The 19,931-nt window shown below is 47.6% G+C and overlaps 1 protein-coding gene across 1 annotated transcript; it reads right to left on the bottom strand.

Moving 5' to 3' along the window:
* Positions 1-112: 112 nt before the first annotated feature.
* On the bottom strand, positions 113-13,858 carry RHOG (ras homolog family member G). The gene is made up of 2 exons (XM_006870252.1): positions 13,775-13,858; positions 113-1,319 (listed from the first exon to the last, which is right to left on the bottom strand). The coding sequence occupies exon 2, from the start codon at positions 1,249-1,251 to the stop codon at positions 676-678; it is 576 nt and encodes a 191-aa protein (XP_006870314.1). The 5' UTR covers positions 1,252-1,319; positions 13,775-13,858; the 3' UTR covers positions 113-675.
* Positions 13,859-19,931: the final 6,073 nt, after the last annotated feature.

The raw sequence follows: 19,931 nt of genomic DNA, 5'->3' as shown, positions 1-19,931 counted from the left end.
CCTATTGTTTCCTGTCCCCTCTTGGAGAAAACAAAAGGCTCCCAGTCTCTGGGGAGCTCATGCCCAGCCCTGCCCAACCCCCACTGCCTAGCACACAGGGAGGAGCCAGGGCCACTGGAGACAGGAGGTTTTATTGATGCTGTGAGGAGTGGAAAAGGCCCCAAGAGCTGAGTCAGTCAGCGGTTGCAAAAGGCCAAGGCACATGAGGGCAGGTTAGGGCACATCTCAACATTCTGTGGCTCTTTCCATAGGGATGTGAGAGAACATCTCAGGGAGGGGGCAATTCCAAGAGCGAAGGCAGATGTTAGGTAGGGATGGCTGAGACCCTAACCTGAGGCACCACAATAGGCAGCAACACCTGTGTGGAAAAGCTGGATGACATGGTCAGTAGGGAAGATGGGGAGAGGGCATGAGGCTGGCCTCTTGGAAAGCGACCCAACCTTGGCCTGGTGAGCTCATGAGAATACCTGATGTACCCAAGTGCGGTGGGGCAGGGCCCAAAGTCCCTTTCCCTGCAGGCTTTCTTAAAGAGGAAAGACATTCAGAGGACATGGGCTTCAGGGAGCACACTGGCAAGGAGAGCCAGAATTAGTCCTTAAGGCACAGCTGGGGCAGACAAGGCACCAAGGCACAACTGGTAGGGGGACGGGGCAGCCTCCAAGCTGAGCGCCAGGGTCACAAGAGGATGCAGGACCGCCCACGCTTGACTGGTGTGGGGTTGAGCACAGCCCGGACAGCCTCAGCAAACACCTCCTTGACGCCATCCTGCTGCAGGGCAGAACACTCGAGGTAGCGCACAGCGTGGATCTGCTTGGCCAGTGCCTGGCCCTGCTGTGGGGTGATGGGTGCCTGGCCCTGCTCCTTGAGGCGTCGTAAGGTATCAGGTTGGGCCCTCAGGTCCTTCTTGGTGCCCACCAAGAGGATGGGCACGTCAGGGCAGTGGTGGCACACCTCTGGATGCCACTTGTGTCGCACATTCTCGTAGGAGGGCGGGCTGGCAATGGAGAAACAGATGACAAAGACGTTGGTCTGAGGGTAGGAGAGTGTGCGGAGGCGGTCATACTCCTCCTGGCCCGCTGTGTCCCACAGGTTCAGGTTCACTGTGCGCCCATCAACTGCACTCTGGGCACTGTAATTATCGAACACCGTGGGGATGTACTCCTTGGGAAAGGCATTAGTTGTGTAGCATATGAGCAGGCACGTCTTGCCCACGGCTCCATCACCCACCACCACACACTTGATGCTCTGCATCCTGGGTGCAGTTGCTGCAGTGGAGGCAATGCCTCCTCCCTCTTCTGGATCCCTCTGGATGCAGTTACCTGTGGACAGATGAGAGAGATACTCTTGGTTAGGAAGGCCTCTCTACCCTTGGCAACAAAGGATGGGGCACATACAAAGAAACCAGTTCCTGCTCCTTTAACCTGACATCATCCTACAACCCCATCAGGATAGACAACACATATTCAATAAAAGGAGCCCTGAAATCAAAGAAAGGTACTTATAGGTGTAGGAACCCTGAAGGCTGGTAATACAATATGGCACAAAGCACATAAGTTCTGGTCCCAGACTGCCTAAGGTGAAGTCCTGGTTCTGTTATTTCTTAGCTGTTGGGCAAATGACTTAACCACCCTATGCCTCAGTTTCCTTATCTTTACATTGGGGATAAAACAATACCTACCTTAATGGGTTGTTGTGCGGATTAAGTTAATATATGTAAAACATTTAGCACGGTGCCTGGCCATATAATAAGCACTCAATAAGGATTAACTAGGCACTCCATGGGAGAAAATTGAGGCTGTCTGCTCCTGTAAAGATTTATAGCTTCAGAATCCCTATATAGAGTCACTATGAGTCAGAATCAACTTGATGAAAGTGGGTTTGGGTTTTGGTGGGCTTAAGTACTAGCTATTTTTATTTTTCTCTGAGCACTAATAAAAACAGTACAGATACAGAGGGGGCTGCTCAAGTGCAGGGATCTACCAGATCTTTGACCAGACAGGGACCCCGCCTACCCAACCCAGGGCAGCTATGGTGGACCATTTTACCCAGGGCACCAATATTTTAAATTTCTCCAAACCAGATGTCTTGGCCACTGAGTACAAACCAAAAGACAATACAAGTCCACTGAATAAGAACCATAATTCTCTATAGACAGTTGCTTATCCTAATTCAGGAATAGGAAAAAGGGATAGCTCACCCCATCATTTTTTTTTTTTTTCCTCCTCAGAAACCCTATACAGGGTTGCCATGGGTCGGAACTGATTCAACAGCACCTAACAACAACAACAGCAGTCTTCTGGGGCAAGGGGAGCAAAGTCCATGTGAGCCAAGATGCTGGGTGGGCCAAGCCAGCTTTTGGAGCCTGGGCAAAGGGGAGCTCCTGTTGGTGTGCCAGCATTACCACCTAAGCCAGCCTATTTTGCTTTTTTGATGCTCCTCATACAGCCAGCCCCACTGTACCCTTGGCCTGAAGGCAGAGGGGTAGAGTTGTGGTTTCCTTGCTGCCCCTGCCCCTTTCGTCCCTTCAGGGCCAAGCAGGTCACTCCATCATTTTTATAAGCATGGAAAATACTATCTGGCTACACACACCCAGGATGGCAACTCAATGCAGGGGACTACTAAAGAATGAACCGGGGTGGAATTTGGACTGGAATCTGGATATATTATAATGAATGAAGCAGAGGTTCCTAGACATCAGCACCCTCTATAGGGTGGGACAGACCCTCCAAACTCAGCCAGGAGCAATGACCCAAACAGTAAGATTAAAACTTGATTTCTCCTTAATCACATCTCTTTTTCCTAAGGCCACAGCCAGTGCTTATGAAGAATTTCAGGGTCTTCCAGATTCTTGGCTAAAGAACACAATGCTATTGAAACATTATCAAAAAGGACTCAGATGTTGAAGTCAGACTCGCCATAGATTCTAATCACAGCACCACCAACTAGTCATGTATGATCTTGGGTATACATATTTGTTGCTTGTGCCTCAATTTTCTAATCTAAAATAGGGATAATCTTGCTTCCTGCATTAGAATTGCTGAGTATAAAATGAGCTAATGTATGAATAGTGTTTAGCAGGAAGCATGGCACATAGGAAGTACCCAATAAACAGGCAACTGTAATGAGTGGACTAAGTATGAGAGAGGAAGTTATGACCCCAGCCAGCCCCCTGATACAGGACACAGGACCTTGGGGTAAGGAACTGATCTGAGTTTTGGGACAGGACAGAGCTTCCGGAAACCCTGTAATTATTTATATTGCTGTGAAAAGGGTCCTCTCTCATTGGCTACTTCCTCTAGGCCATGGGGGACTCTTGTGGGCCAGTATGTGACTTCCTTTCCCTGCCTCTCTCCCACAACCAAGTCCCTTCTTTCTGAGAGGAGATAGCCATTTTGCTGTTGTTAAATGCCAGCGATTCTGCTCCATAGCAACCCCATACAGGGTTTCTGAGGAGCAACTTGTGAGTCTGAACTGCCGACCTTGTGGTTCAAACCAGCTTTGTTCAAGAGTGTTTATCCTATAGGGCCACACCAACCCAGTTTTGTTGTTAAGTGCTGTCAAGTCGCTTCCGACCCATAGTGACCCTGTGTAGGGTTTGCTAGGAGCAGCTGGTGAGCCTGAACCACCAACTCTGCAGTTCAAACGGCTTTGCAGTCTGGCGCATTAACCCACAGCACCACACCAGGTTTTAGCCACACCCAAATCCCCAAGTAACCCTGGTTGCTCCCAACCTTTACCACTGACCCATCTTCTCCATTTTATTTTCTATAAAGCAAGACTGCACCCTGTTCTAGAAACTCCTTAGTCCCACAGTTTGACCTTTAAAGTTCAAAAGCCTTGAGAACCAGAGAGGGGGAACTTCCCCCACTGGGAAGTAGTTGAAGAAACTATGGTGGTATGGGGACTGCACAGGACCCAGGGCTTGGTCCTGCTCTCTCCCAGGCCACAGCTTCCCCTAGGGCCAGCAGGAAGGGAAATAGTTTCTCTAAAAGATTGCCTCTTTGGTTATCATTAAAACTATTTCCATCTTTATTTGCATGAATAAGTGTGGGTTCTACCTCCAGACATTCAAAATTCAAATAGACTTGGGAATCGGGCCTGGAAGGAGATAAGGGCCCTAGTGGAAGAGTCCTGGTGTGGCGCTGTGGGTTAATGTGCTGGACTGCAAAGTCGGTTTGAACCGCAAGGTCGGCTGTTCAAGCTTACCAGCTGCTCCTCAGAAACCCTATATAGGGTTGCTATAGGTCAGAACTGACTCGACAGCATTGAACAACAACAACAGGGCAGTGGAGGGAGTCCCTTGGCTGGGTGGTACAAATAATCAAAGCAGTTGAGACCCACCCAGAAGTGCCTTGGAAAATGTGCCTGGTGACCTGCCTTCAAAAGAAAAAAAAACCTATGGAGCAATTCCACTCTGCCTGGGTCACAAAGGACTTGAGTCCATCAACCAATGACAACAAAGTCATGTGGAGACTCTTGGAATGGAAGACGAGACCTGAGTTCTAGCCCCAGCTCTGCTCTGCTGTTGACTCCCTGAAACCAAGCATGAAGCACTTCCTCTCTCTGGGTTGCAATTTCCCCAACCACGAAATACAAAGGACAAGGGTACCGGGTAGATGAAGTGAGGCAGAGAGAGCCCTGGGAACAGGGGAGGGGCTGGTGCCATTACTGTGTCCACTAGATTTCTGGAGGTCCTGGCATTTTAGAGCAGAATGACTGGGCCTATAAATCTTCCTTTTCACACATTAGGGGAGTGGGTATGGCTGTACGATTTGTACCTCTCCCCCACAAGCACAGCATTGGGCTGGCCAGGCAGAAAGGCACGGAGGGAACGCTGGACAGCAGTCACAAGGCCCAAGAAACTGGAAGTACAGGCCACTCTCAAGGGAGGTGGCTATCAAAGGAGTAGGGGAGGGACAGGGTAGCTTCCGGGCTGGCAGGGAGCAGGGACTGACACCGGAAAAGTATCATGAGTAAAGCAGTGCTAGAAACAAGCAAGGCAGAAACAATGTGGTATATGGGTAAGAGCAACAGATACCTAAATCTGACCTACTGGGTCCACCTGCTGAGCTGCCCCTTGATAAAAAGCCCTCACATGGTACATGTGGTATGCCATGAGGTCCTTCTAGCAACTTATTGGTACTATTCCTATTTTAAGGAGCTTTGGTAGCGTAGTGGTTATGAGTCAGGCCTCAATGTCAGCAGTTCGAAACTACCAGCTGTTCCACAGGAGAAAGATGAGTCTTTCTGCTCCCATCAAGATTTACAGCCTCAGAAACCCTGTACAGGGTTGCTATGAGTCGGAACCAACTCCATGGCACACTACCACCACCACTATTCCTATTTTAGATGTGGAAATAAACTTAGAGCAGTTAAAGTAACCCAAAGTCACGTGGTAAGGGAGCTAGTTAGTAAGGAAGTCAGGATACAAACTCCAGCTTGCTAATCCAAAATCCTATGTTTCCCTCAGAGTATCACACAGCCTCCATAAGTCAATCAGTTCCCCTCCTAAAGCCTTAGTTTTATCTACAATGTACAAGCTTGCCCTCCCAGCCTCACAGAGTACCATAAAATCCAGAAAAGGAATGTGCTTTGTTAAGTGTGAAGTGCTGTTCACATAAGAGATGACAGGAGCAAGGCCTTTCCCCAAGAGGCAGGGAGTATGCAGGCCTCTGAGCAATGACATCAGCTAATCTCCCTATTCAAGGTTCAGTTTAGGGTATTTACTCTCTTTCCTGAGACAAATCTTGTCTCTGAAACCCTGCAGAGTTCCTACTGTCCATTTAAGAAGGCATATGCTAAAAAGTATGGTCTACCATGTACCACCTATAGGATATTCACTGGCCTGAAAGGTCAGTTTGAACCACGATATGAGCAGTTCAAACTCAACAGCTGCTCCTCAGAAACCCTACATAGGATTGCTATGGCTTTTTTATTCTTGGCTTATTTCAGATCATGCCTGGTCCTTCAATTTAGCATGCAAAAGTACCTGGTGGGAATTTGAATCAGGCCTGGATTTAAATCCTCCCTCTGCCACTTATCAATTGTGTGACCATGGGCCTGTGATTTCTCTCTCTAAGCCTCAATTTCCTTCTCTTTGAAATGGAAGCATAATAGTACCTACAACTGATAGAGTTGTTATCATGGTTAAGTGTGTTAATATACAGTGGGTACTTTGCAAATGTGAGTTCCCTGTTCCCTTCTCCAGAGGGTCTTATTTCCTACAAAAAAGCCAGGATCATTCTTGCCCTCTGAACTTTTACTCTTCTCTCTCCTCTTTCAAATTTTCCTGACCTGTAAATACAGACCCAGCTTAAATCTCATAGTCCCATGGGGCTAGTGAATTCACCTTTCTTTGAATAACCCTGCTTTGGCCAATAATCACAAGGTTCCCAGCCTGTGGATGGCACCGAGTACTGGAACCTAGATTTCTCTAGTTTGATTCATAAGAACCAAAGATAGGGGATAAATTCCCCCATTAGGAAGTAGTTGATGAAATTCTTGTGGTATGGGGGTTACACAGGACCCAGGGCTTGGTCCCAACTCTCTCTCAGGCTACAGCTTCCCCTGGGGCGAGCTAGCTGGAAGGGAAATGGTTTTACTAAGAGGTTGCCTCTTCGGTTCCCATTAAAACTATTTCCATCTTTATTTGCACAAATAAGTGTGTGCTTAACCTCTAGCTATTCAGATAGAGACTCTTGAGAAATGGGTCTGGAGGGAGCTGAGTACAAGGCTAAGCATACAGGAGCATGCAACCAGAGCCTTCTGATCTGCTTTCTCTTGCCCCCCATTAGGAGATCTGGACAGACCCATCTGAAGCCCAGGATGGAACAAACCTCCCCAACCATAATGAACTTTATTCAGCGACAGCAGCCAGTAACTACAGCTGACTTGTTAAGGGCCACGGAGTCAGTTCCAACTCCCAGCAACCTTGTACAGGGTTTCTGAGTAGCAGGTTGCTGAGCTTGAAATGCCAACTTTTCAGTTCAGTGCTTATCCTACAGTGCCACACCAAGACTCTGGGTAACTGACTGCACTAGGCCAAAATCTCCCTCTTCCCAGTACCAGCTTCACCTATCCCCAGTAGGCGGCAAAGCCCATGGGAGAAGATAATCTAAGTGTGGTCCCTAGAGCCAGCCTGAACTCAGTGAGGCCTGGCCTTGGGGTGTGGCCCAGAGGGGGTTGGGAAGGAAGCAGTTGATGGCCTGATTGCCAGACCTCTGAGGCCTTTACAGCAAGGGAAGTTAAGTGTCCCAACTGTGGGGGAGGGGAAGGATGGGCCCTAAGAGATGGGTGCATGTGGATGCAACAGAAACTCACTATAGCTTCCTATCCCGCCTCCTTACCCAGGGCTCCCCTCCTCCAGTCCTTCCTGGACCTTATTCTGATTGTATTTCTTCTAGATTGAGCTCTGGCCACATCACCCTGATCCTCTATGTTGTTGTTGTTAAGTGCCGTCAAGCTGATTCCGACCCATAGCGACCCTGTGTAGGGTTTCCAAAGAGCAGCTGATGAGCTTGAACCACTGACCTTGCATTTCAAACGACTTTGCAGCCTGACGCATTAGTCCACAGCGCCACACCAGGACTCCCTGATCCTCTATACTCTTCCCCAAAACACAAAACAGCAAGACTCACTGTCTTCCACAGGGACCCAGCATTTTGCCTCTTCTCCCATCCCCCACCTCAGAAGTTTCTAACTGTGTCAAGGGACCTTTCTCTGTCCTCCAGAACCAAGCATTAATGCCATCTCCTCCAGGAAAGTTTTCTCAAACAACCCTTCAGAAATGGCTTATCCTATTGGGCTGCTAACCTCAAGGTCAGCAATTTGAAACTACCATATGTTCCACGGGAGAAAGATGAGACTTTCTGCTCCCATGAAGATTTACAGCCTCGGAAACCCTGTACAGGGTCGCTGTGAGTCTGAACCAATTCCACGGCATACTACCACCACCATCTAAGATCTGGTCCCTGTCCCTCCCTTTCACAGGCATTCTCCATCTTGTGGCACAAGAACGCTGATCTGAATCTTTTCTCTGTCACTAGACTGGGAAGACCTAAAGAGAAAGGTCCTGGCTTCTTTCTGTCTTCCTAGGCAAATCTCAGCTCACTAAGGTGGTGTTCATTGCACCAAACTAACTGCATGCCTCTTGCTTACTTCCAGCAAAAGTTGTGGACCGACACACTCTTATTCCCCAACAACCCACAGACTTTGAGGCAAGGAAGAGCCCAGGAGCCCCAAGACAAGGGTCTCCCTTCTCCGCTAAGGAGTACAAGGTTAGAGTACCAAACATACCCACTTATAGTGTGCCCTGTTCCTAACTAGAAGTGTAAGAGGGGAGGAACAGGTTAGCCAGTATCAGGGTTCAGGGTCTAGGGGGCAATGAAGATGGATGGGAAAAGTGGTCCTGTCAGGCTAAGGTTTGGAAATACAGGTTTCCCCTACTACTCAAAAGCTGAGCGTTCCTATGATACCTTTTGTAAACCAAAATGGATTAAAGCAAAAAAAGCAATTACCATTAATTTATATTTGAAAAAAATTTGCATGATCCTAAACCCAAAAAATAACCTAGCAAATAACACATAAAACCTAAAATAACACTAACATACAGTGTTCAAAGCTATGGTGGCTTGACATGGGGGAGGAGTTTGGCCAACACCACACTGGCTGCTCTGGGTGTGTGCTGCAAAAACATACTGAAAACTAGTTTTGCTTTTTAACTTTTTTTTTTTTGGTAAAAGTGAAAATCCTCTTTGGATTTGTTTTGGTTAATGAAATAGGTGCTAATGTAGGTCTTTTGTAGGTGCTAAGACTCCACAGCACTTAACAATAACAACAACAATGTAGACATAAAGTAAACTTTCAAAGGCGGGAGATACCTGTATTTGAAGGCCCTTGGTCGCCAGTGGCTGCTAACAGGAAGGTAAAGGCTGTCTGCTCCTGTGAAGATTGACAGTCTCAGAAACCCTACACAGGGTCTCTACCAAACAGAATCTACTCAATGGCAGTGGATTTGGTATTCACTGGTTTTAGATCTTGGTCAGGGGTGAGGCACGGGGCAAGGTCAATCATGAGATTGAAGCTGCCAGTTAATGTTTATTTGCTTGTTTTGAAGGGAGGCATTGGGGGGAGAAGTGATATGAAGAGGCACAGAGGGGGCTGCAGCTGGCTGCAGCTGGGCTGGGAGGAGGAAGCTGGGGGAGACATGAAGTCAGTGTGGGGCTGGGCCCAGGCCAAGTGCTCAGTCTCTCTCTGTCTTCTCTTTCTCCCCACCAGCAGGGACAGAACCCAGGAGAGCCCTGTTCCCAGCCTTTAAAAAAAGCCCATGTTGGAGAACTCGCCACCTCTTGCCATTGCCCACCTTTTAATACCTCAAAGGATCTAGCATGGCAGCAGCAAGGTGGAGACTGAGAGTTGACACTGCCCACTAGGGGCTGGAGAGGAGGAACAAAGAGGAGGAAACAAGACAGTAGCAGTTGGGAAGACTGTGGGGGTGGGGGCCCTTCCTTTCACCAGTTCCCTCCCTTTTCATCCCAATACCCAGTGTGCTCCACACAGGGTGAACCCTCAGGATCAGGGCAGTTCTGGCTCAGGGAGTCACGGAGGCTACTTCTTCTCCACCTATACTGGCTTCCTCCTCACCACCTCTCAGCAGCTCAGCAGTTCTGGGGCCCCATGAAAGGCCTGTGAAATGGCACTTCCTTTGCCTCTGCTTATTTCTCATGAGTCTATACACAAATGCTACCCTCCCAATCTTGCCTTACCACCTGAAAAGACCTAGAGAGAGACCCAGAGCAGCTCTGCCCCTTAGCCCCACCCCAGGTCTGAGGGGGTTTCCACTAGGGAAAAAAACATCAGGGAGGAAACTCCGGTATCTATTTTCCAGTTAGTGGGTCAGAACTGGAGTAGGGGCCAGGGTGCTCCCCTACCTAACAGCCCCTGGCAAAATCCCCAGCACTCTGCTCTTGTCTCAAATCTCTCAACATACAACCACCACCCTTGTGCTTTGGGGAATGGACCACAGTTCCTGCCCCTGGACAAAAATTTACAGCAAATACTCAGAGCTGTCAGATCAAGGGTGAGATAGGAGGGCCCAGAGTAGGGGGCACTGCTGTGGAAGCCTCCGGGACAGTCACAGTATCAGTATTCACTATACCCCTTCGAGGTATTGATACACAATTCAATGGTGAAACTGAGCCCAAAGAGACTAAATTAATCAGGGTTATTGATTCTGAGAGTTGGTAGCAAATCCAGGACAAGGGCTTAAAGTCACCTCCACAAAGGAGTGAAGATGGAGATTGTTACTCCCACTCAGGAATAGTCCACCATCTCTCTTACCTCAGTTACCACACTTTATGCCTTTAAGAATAATGAAAATAGGTCAAAGGGGTCAAGTTCATGTCTGAGCCCTTTTTGCTCCTAAGTTCCCAGGCCCTCAGATCTAGCCCATCCTGGGGCTAGAACTGACTACTGAATAGACAGTCACACTGCCCAGCTGAGGAGCTCCTCCTCTGGTTTCTAGCTCTTGGGAAGATGTCCTCCCCAAATATGAGATGAGGGCAAAAGAGGAAGCTGGACTCTGGACAGGAAAACCAATTTGGTCTGGGGAGGTGCCCTAGGTTGTGTCTTTAGTTTTCTTCCCTGTCCCTTCTCACAGACCCCATTAACAGCCTTCTGTCTGGGTCAGAGGTCCCCTACCCCCAACCCTTTTTCAGGTGAATGAATATTCCTTTATTTTATATACCAAAATGAAATCAGCTGCCATCCAGTAGATTCCAATTTACGGTGACCAAGTATGTATCAGAGTAGAACTGTGCTCCAAAATGAAAAGGTTTTCTTTCTTTAAATTTTATTTATTTTGCTGTTATTGTTGATGCTATTCACAGAAAAACATAATGCACCAATTCAATAGTTTCTACACGTACCATTTAGTGACACTGCGTTATTCCTCCCCCATTAACTCAGATTCACTGCCAGGACACTCTCTTCCTCCCAGTTCCCCTGCCACCACCATAACCTCTTATCTCTTAATGGCTCATGAGCCCCTAAAAGCGTACATCAGTTATTTCTACATTAACATTTTGCCATAAGCAACCCTCTATGTCCCAGATTTCCAATCAGGATCTGTAGCAACTTCACATCAGTCACTTTTCATGCCATGACCTTGACAGTATTTCTTTAGTCAAGTCCTCAATAGCTAATCTTGTAGGTTGTAGCCAAACTGCCCACTCCCACCTCCTCAGTGATATTGTCCCAATTATGTTCTCCCACACACACACCCCTTGTCATATTTTTCCAGCATTGATTTTCTTGCAAACTTAGCTCAAAACTTCTCTCAGATCTTGACTGGGAGAACCATCTCATCTATCCTACCTTTACCCTCAGAACCCTGTGAGCTGCTCAGTTATGTAAAATGCTGAATTCATGGATGTCAAAACTCTGGGTTGGTGTTTTGTTTTTATTTTTTTATTGAACCCTGATGCACATCATGTCCTGGGCTGGGATTAATGCGAGGCCAGCCCAGTCGCCAAACTCCCTGTGCCTCCGAGAAATGAGAGTACAAGAAACAGGTGGGTGGAAGGGCAGGCCTGAAAGGAGGAATAATTCATGGGACTGGAACTGTGAGAAGGGAAGAGGGTGAGATGGGGAGTACCTGGGAACCCAGAAAAGTAGTATCTGTTCCCCTCCACCTTTCTCTTTTCTGGTAGATAGGAGGAAAGCCTACTGAAGACGCCAGAAAGAAGCATGAACTCTTAGCATATATCCCAAAGGCTTGAGAAGAAGCTCTCGAATGGGAACAAAAAGAGCTTACAGAGCCAGGCTAGGCTAAAATTACACTTGGAAGAAATTCATGAAAAAGTGGGAGTAGAGTCCTAGGTGATAGGGGAATACTGAGAATGCCTGAAGGTAGCAATAGGGGTCAGCGGAACTCCGCAGGGCTTCCTGGTCACAAGGCTCTGCAACAAACCACAGCAGAGTACTGGGTCTAGGCAGGCCCCAGAAATCAAGAGGGAGGAGAGGCAGATAGATACCTTTGCCTCACATTCCTCTTCTCCTAAAGTGAAACTAAAACATTTAAGGCTAAAGTCTGCCCAGCTTTAATTTCCCTTTAGAATCCTAAATTCCTTCTATCACACCTAGCTAACCTGGTCCCATTCTCCCCTACAAGGTAGAATCAGGAGGCACTAGGGTCAAAGACAGCATCTCCTGGGAGATTGTCCCCCAACCTTCAGGATTGGCTTCTCGGCCAAGCATCTAAGGGTCTGGGTGATTTTTCTTTGCTATGGTCTCTCTCACACCAGTCTTAATCCTGTGTCACTCTACTCTGACTGCTAAGGACTGCTTTCTCCTGCCTAACCACAAGCTCATTCACAGCGGATTCCTTTCATTTTGCTGGCTTCCTTTGCTTTGGGCCCTCTCAAGACTGTGAGCAGTTATTTGATTGTCTCCAAGATAAAGATATTGACAGACATTTGCACAAGCCCACATGCACACACACACACACACACACACACACACACAGGACTTCCAACCATTTAATCTCCATCACTAAGAGGTTGCAGCAAGCCACTAGGGGCTTGGGAGGTTTGGAAAGGCTCTCAAATGCATCATGTCTTCTACAGAAGATCCTGACTCCAAAGTTGGAGATAAGCAGCTAAAAGGAAAGGAGATGGAGGGTGACAGGTTGAAGGACCATGAGAATGAGGGGAGAGGAAAGGAGCAAGATGGTGGTGGATTTCTGTTCAGGAGCCAGACGCTGGGCAGGTAAAGAAGGAAGGGAAGGAGAAGGCAGCAGGGGACTGAGATGAGCAGAATAGAGGTCAGGATTGTGTTTTGGGGCAGGGAGACTGAAGGGGATGAGAAATGAGAGTGATGGAAGGTTTATGGGTTGAGGCTAAAAGGACTGGAAGGAGACAGAAAGCAAACAGGGACTTAGAATATGGGCCAAGAGTAGAAGATGGCTCCCAATTGTTCCCAGAATGCTGGAGACCCTGATGTCTTTCAAAAGTCCTATTATTTCCATTTCCTGAAATCAGTCCTGCTCACAGTTATTCCATCTTGTCCAACTGTCACCATATCTGAATCTTTTCACCTTCAGTCACAGAACAAAATCAGGCCTTTTCCTTTCTCCCTTTACCCACCATTGAGCAGAGCCAGACACTGGTTAGCACGGCACAGCAGAAGTTTGCTCACTAATTACCTGTTGCTTGGCTCCAGGGAAGAAATTGGGTCTCAAAGAAGGACTAGGGTCTGGGGGATCTTTCAGCTGCAGGGAGTGTGGGTATGGGGTGTCCAGGGAGAGTGCTATTACTCTGCATTCTCCGGGATTCACCGGCCTCAGACACCAGCCCCCCTCTCAACTTCACAAATGTCACAACTGCCCCAGTAGAAAGGACACCTTCTTCAACTTCAGAGACCCTCCCCTGAAAACTATCGTAAGCACCCCAGCTCTCAGCCCCACAGTCTAGTTCTGAGTTCTTCCACTTCAGACTTCTCCACCGTAGCGGTAGGCATGCCGGCCTTTGGGGGCCCTCCCGGCCCCCAGGAGCTGGTACAGTTGCTGGGAATCCACCCTCACCGAACCGCGCTGGCTCGAGGTAGCTCCGTCCCCGCCCTGCCCAGGCGGCCGCGCCCGCCCAACTTGAAGGGAGCTGAGAACCTCCCGACCGCGGCCGCCCGCGAGCAAACTTCCTGACCGGCTCCCCCGCCTGGTCCGGGACTGGCCGGGCTCCCCTCCCGGGTCCCCTGCCCGCTGGTCTGGGCCCGGTCTCACCTGGTGCCCTCCCCACGACGGGGGAGCTGGGGGCGGCGGCAGCAGCTCCGGGCTTCAGAAGGAAGTGAGAGCAGGAGGCCGGAGGAAGTGGGGGGGTGGGGGCCCGCGCCGGCCGGGGCGGGGCGCGGGGGCGGGGCACAACCAGGAAGTCTGCCACCCGACTCCCCTTCTCCTCCTCCCCCCGCTTTGCTCCCCTGTCCTCAGCCTTGCCCCTACCTCTGTGCGAGTCTCCCCGCCCTTCCCTGGGCCATCTGCTTGGAACCTCTTGACCAACCCTTCCAGAGTCTGGCCTCTCCACTTCCTTGGTCCCCGTCCCAGCAGAGGCCGAGGCCTAGGCGCAAGGCGTTTGTCCCCCTTCCCAGCATCTCGTCCTTCCCATCCTCCGCAGGAAGATGCTGTGAAAAGGCGCCCTTTAAGCCTGGTGCCTTCTGCAAACCCAGGGATCGAACGTTGGACTCGGCTGGGGAATGGCCAGAATGGGTCAGGCTGGGCCAGTCCCCACCCTTGCCCCGAGCCCCGGGGGGAATGCGGGGTGGTGGTGATTCAGCAGTGGGAAGGCCCCAGGCCCCTGGGGGGTGGGGAAACTGGGGAAGGGGAGCTGGCGTCAGCACCCGTGGAACGACAGATCAGCAAAGGCGCAGGCGGAGTCGCGGGCCCCAAAAACAGGATGTCGCGTCTTGGTTCCGCACCCGGCGGCTCAGCGCGGCGCTGGGGGTGGGGCGAGGCGGACCGAGGACGTGGGGCTCCCCTAGTTCCATCTTCTAGCCGGGGCGCGAAGCTGCTTGAGGCTGAAGGGCCGCACCCAGGGCAGGGCCTAAGGTCTAGTCTGGGCCTGGGGCACAGACGGGTAGGCGGACTCACCGGCGCCCTCTGGCGCTTCTGCTCCCACGCCTTGCGCGTGGAGCTGGCTTGGGAAGAGATATCCTTGGTTTAAAACAATCTTTCCAACTATGTGCAGAGCCGCGTGATTGTTAAGTGCCTTCGAGTCGCTTCCGATTTATAGCGACCCTGTATAGGGTTTCCGAGGGCTTAAATCTTCACAGGAGCTGAAAGCCTCATTTTTCTCCCACGGAGCGGCTGCCGGGCTCGAACCTAGGACCGTGTCGTTTATAATCAGTGGAGAAAAACTCACAGGCGTTTTAAGACCCGCTTCTGTCATCAAGTGGCTTTCCACAAAAAAAAAAAAAGGAGGATCGACACCGGGGATAAATAGCTTGACCTTTCTGAGTTTCAGTTTGTTCTTTGGTAAAAATAAAATGATCTCCCATTTGCCAGTTAGTTGTAAAGATGAAATAAGAACAGATACAAAGGCTTGCTATTAGTGCCTGAAGGCGAGCTGGTAGTGTAGTGGTTGTGAATCGGGCTGCTAACCGCCGGGTCAGCAGTTCGAAACTACCAGCCGTTCTGCAGAAGAAAGATGAGGCTTTTTGCTCCCGTAAAGGTTTACAGCCTCGGGAACCCTGTATATTGGACTCCACTGCACATAACCACCACTACCATTAGTCCTGACTCTCAGAGTAAATGCTCACCAACTACGAGTACCTCTTTTTCTTTTAAAATCATACTATAAAAGGCGAGTTTCCTAAATACAATGTTCCTGCCCATATCTTGGGATTTTTGTGCATTCTGTTCCCACTGCCTGACTTCTTTCCTGCATAGTCTACCGAAAGAAATCGGCTCATTTTCTCACAGTCTGGCCCTAATAAACTATTCCTTGCCTGCCTATAGCTTCCCTCCCTCCAGCACACACCCATCCACCTCTGCCATGCGCTTGCTAATTTCTCCCAGTGCTGCCCAAAGAAACAGAATGTGAGCCACATATGTAATTAAAATTTTTCTAATAATGACATTTGCCAAAAAGTAAAAAAGAAACAGGTAAATTTCATTCTAAGAACATACTTTAACACAATATATAAAAAATACTAGCATTTAACTTTAATCCATATGAAAAAATCACAAATTAGAAGTACTAAGTCTTTGAAATCTAGTGTGTATTTTATACTTACCCCCCAAAACCAAACCTACTGCCAATGAATCGATTCTGACTCATAACAGCCCTATCCCACCTAGCGGTTAGCAGCCCAAAGTCTAACCTACAGCGCTACTAGGGTTCCTTGCAGTAAGTCTCAATTTGGACTAGCCACATTTCAAACGCTCAGCAGCACATGGTGTCTGGTGGTTATCTGACACGGAAGTAAGAAGTGCTATCAGATTCAGACTAGTAAGTGAGTGGATGGATTCATTCACCAAAATTCTCCTCCATGGGAAGAAGCTTCCCCTGTCTTCCCAGGCAGAGTTTGGGGCTCTCTCTTTGCAAAGGAGAGAACAGGAGAAACGGGGAAATCTTATTCCCCACCATATCTTAGTGGGAGTACACAGAGATATAGCTAGGGTATAGCAGCTCTGGCATGTATCCTGGGCGACTTTGAAGGGGATGGTGGTGGTGACAATGAGCATTTTCTACTGCCATTGCAGTTTCCATCACCAGCTGTGAAAAATCCCGAATGAGGTTTGTTTTGATCTCATTTATATACTGGTATTAAGGAGCTCTGGTAGCGTAGTGGTTACAAATTGGGCTGCGAATCTTAAGGTCAGCAGTTTGAGACTACCAGCTGTTCCACGGGAGAAAGATGAGGCTTTCCGCTCCGGTAAAGATTTACAACTCGACGGCACTTAACAACAACAACAACATTCTAGGATCACTATGAGTTGAAGTTTGTTTCACAGCAATGGGTTTGGTTTATTCTGGGTAAAGGACTGTGTGTGGGTGGTATAAATACTTTGCTCTCAGCTATTAACCTAAAGGTTGATGATTGGACTCAACCAGCGGTGCCCTGGAGAAAGGCCTGGCATGCTGCTTCCTTAAAGATTAGTCAAGAAACCCTATGGAGCAATTCTACTCAAAAGGTGGACATGAGTCAGAATCAATTTGATGACAATGGATTTGGTTCTAGCTAGGTTGTTGTTGATGCTGTTAGGTGCCATTGTCTCGGTACTGACTCATAGCGACCCTATGCACAGCAGAACAAAACACTACCCGATCCTGTGCCAACCTCACTACTGTTGCCACGCTTGAATCATCGATGCTGCCACTTGGCCAATCCATCTCGTTGGGGGTCTTCCTCTTTTTCTCTGACCCTCCATCTTACCAAACATGATATCCTTCTCCAGCAACTGTTCCCTCCTGACAATATGTCCGAAGTATGAGAGACGAAGTTTGGCCATCCTGGCCTCCAAGGAGCACTCTGGCTGCACTTCTTCCAACACGGATCTGTTGGTTCTTTTGGCAGACCATGGCACTTTCAATATTCTCCAACACCATAACTCAAATGCATCAATTTTTCTATGGTCTTCCTTATTTATTGTCCAGCCTTCACATGCATATGAGGTTATTGAAAATACCACGGCTTGGGTCAAGCGCACCTTAGTCCTCAAGCTGACATCTTTGCTCTTCAACAGTTTAAAAAACTCTTGTGCAGCAGATTTGCCTAATGCAATATGCTGTTTGATTTCTTGACTGCTGCTTCCATGAGTGTTGATGGTTGATCCAAGAAGAATGAAGTCCTTGACAACTTCAATCTTCTCTCCATTGATAAGAATGTTTATTGGTCCAGTGGTGAGGATTTTTGTTTTCTTTACATTGAGGTAATTCATACCGAAGGCTGTGCTCTTTGATCTTCATCTAGCTAGATAAAGACCTCATTAAAAAACAGCAACAACAAAAACAACACTATCTGTAAAAGACATTGAATAAAATAAATTTTAGGGCATATTGGTAAGGGTGGGGGAGAAAGATGAGGCTTTTTACTCCCATAAAGATTTACACCACCACTCGACTGCTAATTTGTTGTAGTGTGCTGGCTTGTGTGTTGCTGTGATGCTGGAAGCTATAGCAGAGGTATTGTAACTACCAGCAGGGTTGCCCATGGAGGACAGGTTTCAGTTGAGTTTCCTGACTAAAACAGACTAGGAAGAAGGAGAGTTTACTTCCAAATGTTTAGCCACTGATAACCTTATGAATAGCAGTAGAACATGGTCAGATGGCATCTGTATATTGAATATTGCAGTATTATTAATCGATCAAGAATATTGTCAGAAACAGTGCTGAAATTATCCCTTTAGGTTAGAAGGCACTCAAAAGATAACTAGGAAAGAATTGCCTCCTCGAAGTTCACTTGACTGTGATGATACAAATGGAGTAAAACTTTCAGAACCTTCATTTGCTGTTGGGGCACAACTCTAAATGAGGAGAAACAGCTGTAAACATCCGTTAATAATCAGAACATGAAATGTATGAAGTGTGAATCTAGCAAAATTGGAAGTTGTCAAGAAATGAAATGGACCACATGAAGATTGGTATCTTAGGTATTGGTTGGTTGGTTGTGTGGTGGGGAGTCTGTTCTGACTCATAGTGACCCTGTAGGGGTTTCTGAGCCTGTAAATCTTTATGGGAGCAGAAAGCCTCATCTTTCTCCTGCAGAACAGCTGGTAGTTTCAAACTGCTGACCTTGAGGTTAGCAGCCCAATTCATAACCATTATGCTACCAGAGCTCCTTATTTTAGGCATTAGTGAGTTGAAATGACCTGGTTGGCCATTTTGAATCTTAGAATTTTATGGTTTACTATACCGGGAAAGACAAATTGAAGAGAAATGGTGTCGCAGTCATCATCAAAATAAACATTTCAAGTTCTATCTTGAAGTATAATGCTTTCTGTGACAAGATAATATCTACACATCTACAAGGAAGACCAAGAAGCCTTGGTAGCATAGTGGATTACAAGCTGGGCTGCTAACCTCAAGGTCAGTAGTTTGAATCTACCAGTTGGAGAAAGATGTGGTTTTCTGCTCCCGTAAAGATTTACAGCCTTGGAAACCCAATGTTGTTGTTGTTGTTGTTAAGTGCCGTCAAATCGGTTCCAACCCATAGCGACCCTGTATAGAGTTTCTGAGGAGCAGCTGGTGAGCTTGAACCGCCAACCTTGCAGTTCAAATGGCTTTGCAGTTTAGCGCATTAACCCACAGCGCCACACCAGGACTCCTGGAAACCCAATACAGGGTCGCTATAACTGGGAGCCAACTGGGTAGCATACAACTATCACCACCAAAAGGAAGACTAGTTAATACCACTATTATTCAAATTTAGACACCAACCACTAAAACCAGTGATGATGAAACTGAAGAATTCTACCAACTTTTTCAGTCTGAAATTGAGCAAACATGCAATCAAGATGTATTAATAATTACTGGTGACTGGAATGCAACAGTTGGAAAAAAGAAGGATCAATAGTTGGAAAATATGGCCTTGGTGATCAAATGATGCTGGAGATTGCATGATAGAATTTTGCAAGACCAAGGATAAGCACTCAACCTCAAGGGCAGTTTGAACCACAAGGTCAGCAGTTCAAACTCACCAGTCACTCCTCAAAAACACTGAACAGAGTGGCTATGAGTCGGAATCAACTCAATGGCACTAACAACAAATGACTTCTTTATTGCAAATACCTTTTGTAAACAACATAAAAGACTGTACTCAGGGACATCACCAGATGGAATACACAGAGAACAAATTGACTACATCTGTGGGAAGAGATGGTGGAAAAACTCCATGTCATCAGCCAGAGGCAGACTGTGGAACAGACTATATATTGCTCACATTCAAGTTCAGGCTGAAGCTGAAGAAAATTAAAACTATTCCAAGAGAGCCAAAATATGACCTTGAACATATCTCACCTGAATTTAGAGATAATCTCAAGAACAGATTTGATGCACTAGACACTAATGACAAAAGACCAGAAGAGTTGTGGGATGACATCAAGAACATCATGCAGGAAGAAAACAAAAAGTCATTAAGAAGACAAGAAAGAAGAAAAAGACCAAAATGGATGTCAGAAGAGACTCTGAAACTTGCTCTTCATCATATAGATGCTATAGTAAATGAAAGAAATGAGAACACAAAAGACCTGAACAGAAAAATTTCAAAGGGCAGCTTGAGAAGACAAAGTCAAGTATTATAATGAAATGTGCAAAGACCTGGAAAACATGCTTGGCGTTTCTCAAGCTGAAAGAACTGAAGAAAAAATTCAAGCCTTGAGAACAAACAAGATGGTGGATCGGGTGGATGTATAGCAGAGAGCTCCGCCAACAACAACACAGAAT

The sequence above is a fragment of the Chrysochloris asiatica genome, unplaced genomic scaffold (genome assembly GCF_000296735.1).
Source record: "Chrysochloris asiatica unplaced genomic scaffold, ChrAsi1.0 scaffold00140, whole genome shotgun sequence".
Lineage (NCBI taxonomy): Eukaryota > Metazoa > Chordata > Mammalia > Afrosoricida > Chrysochloridae > Chrysochloris > Chrysochloris asiatica.
Note: the sequence above shows the minus strand (reverse complement) of the source record. Positions and strands in the feature narration are given on the sequence as shown.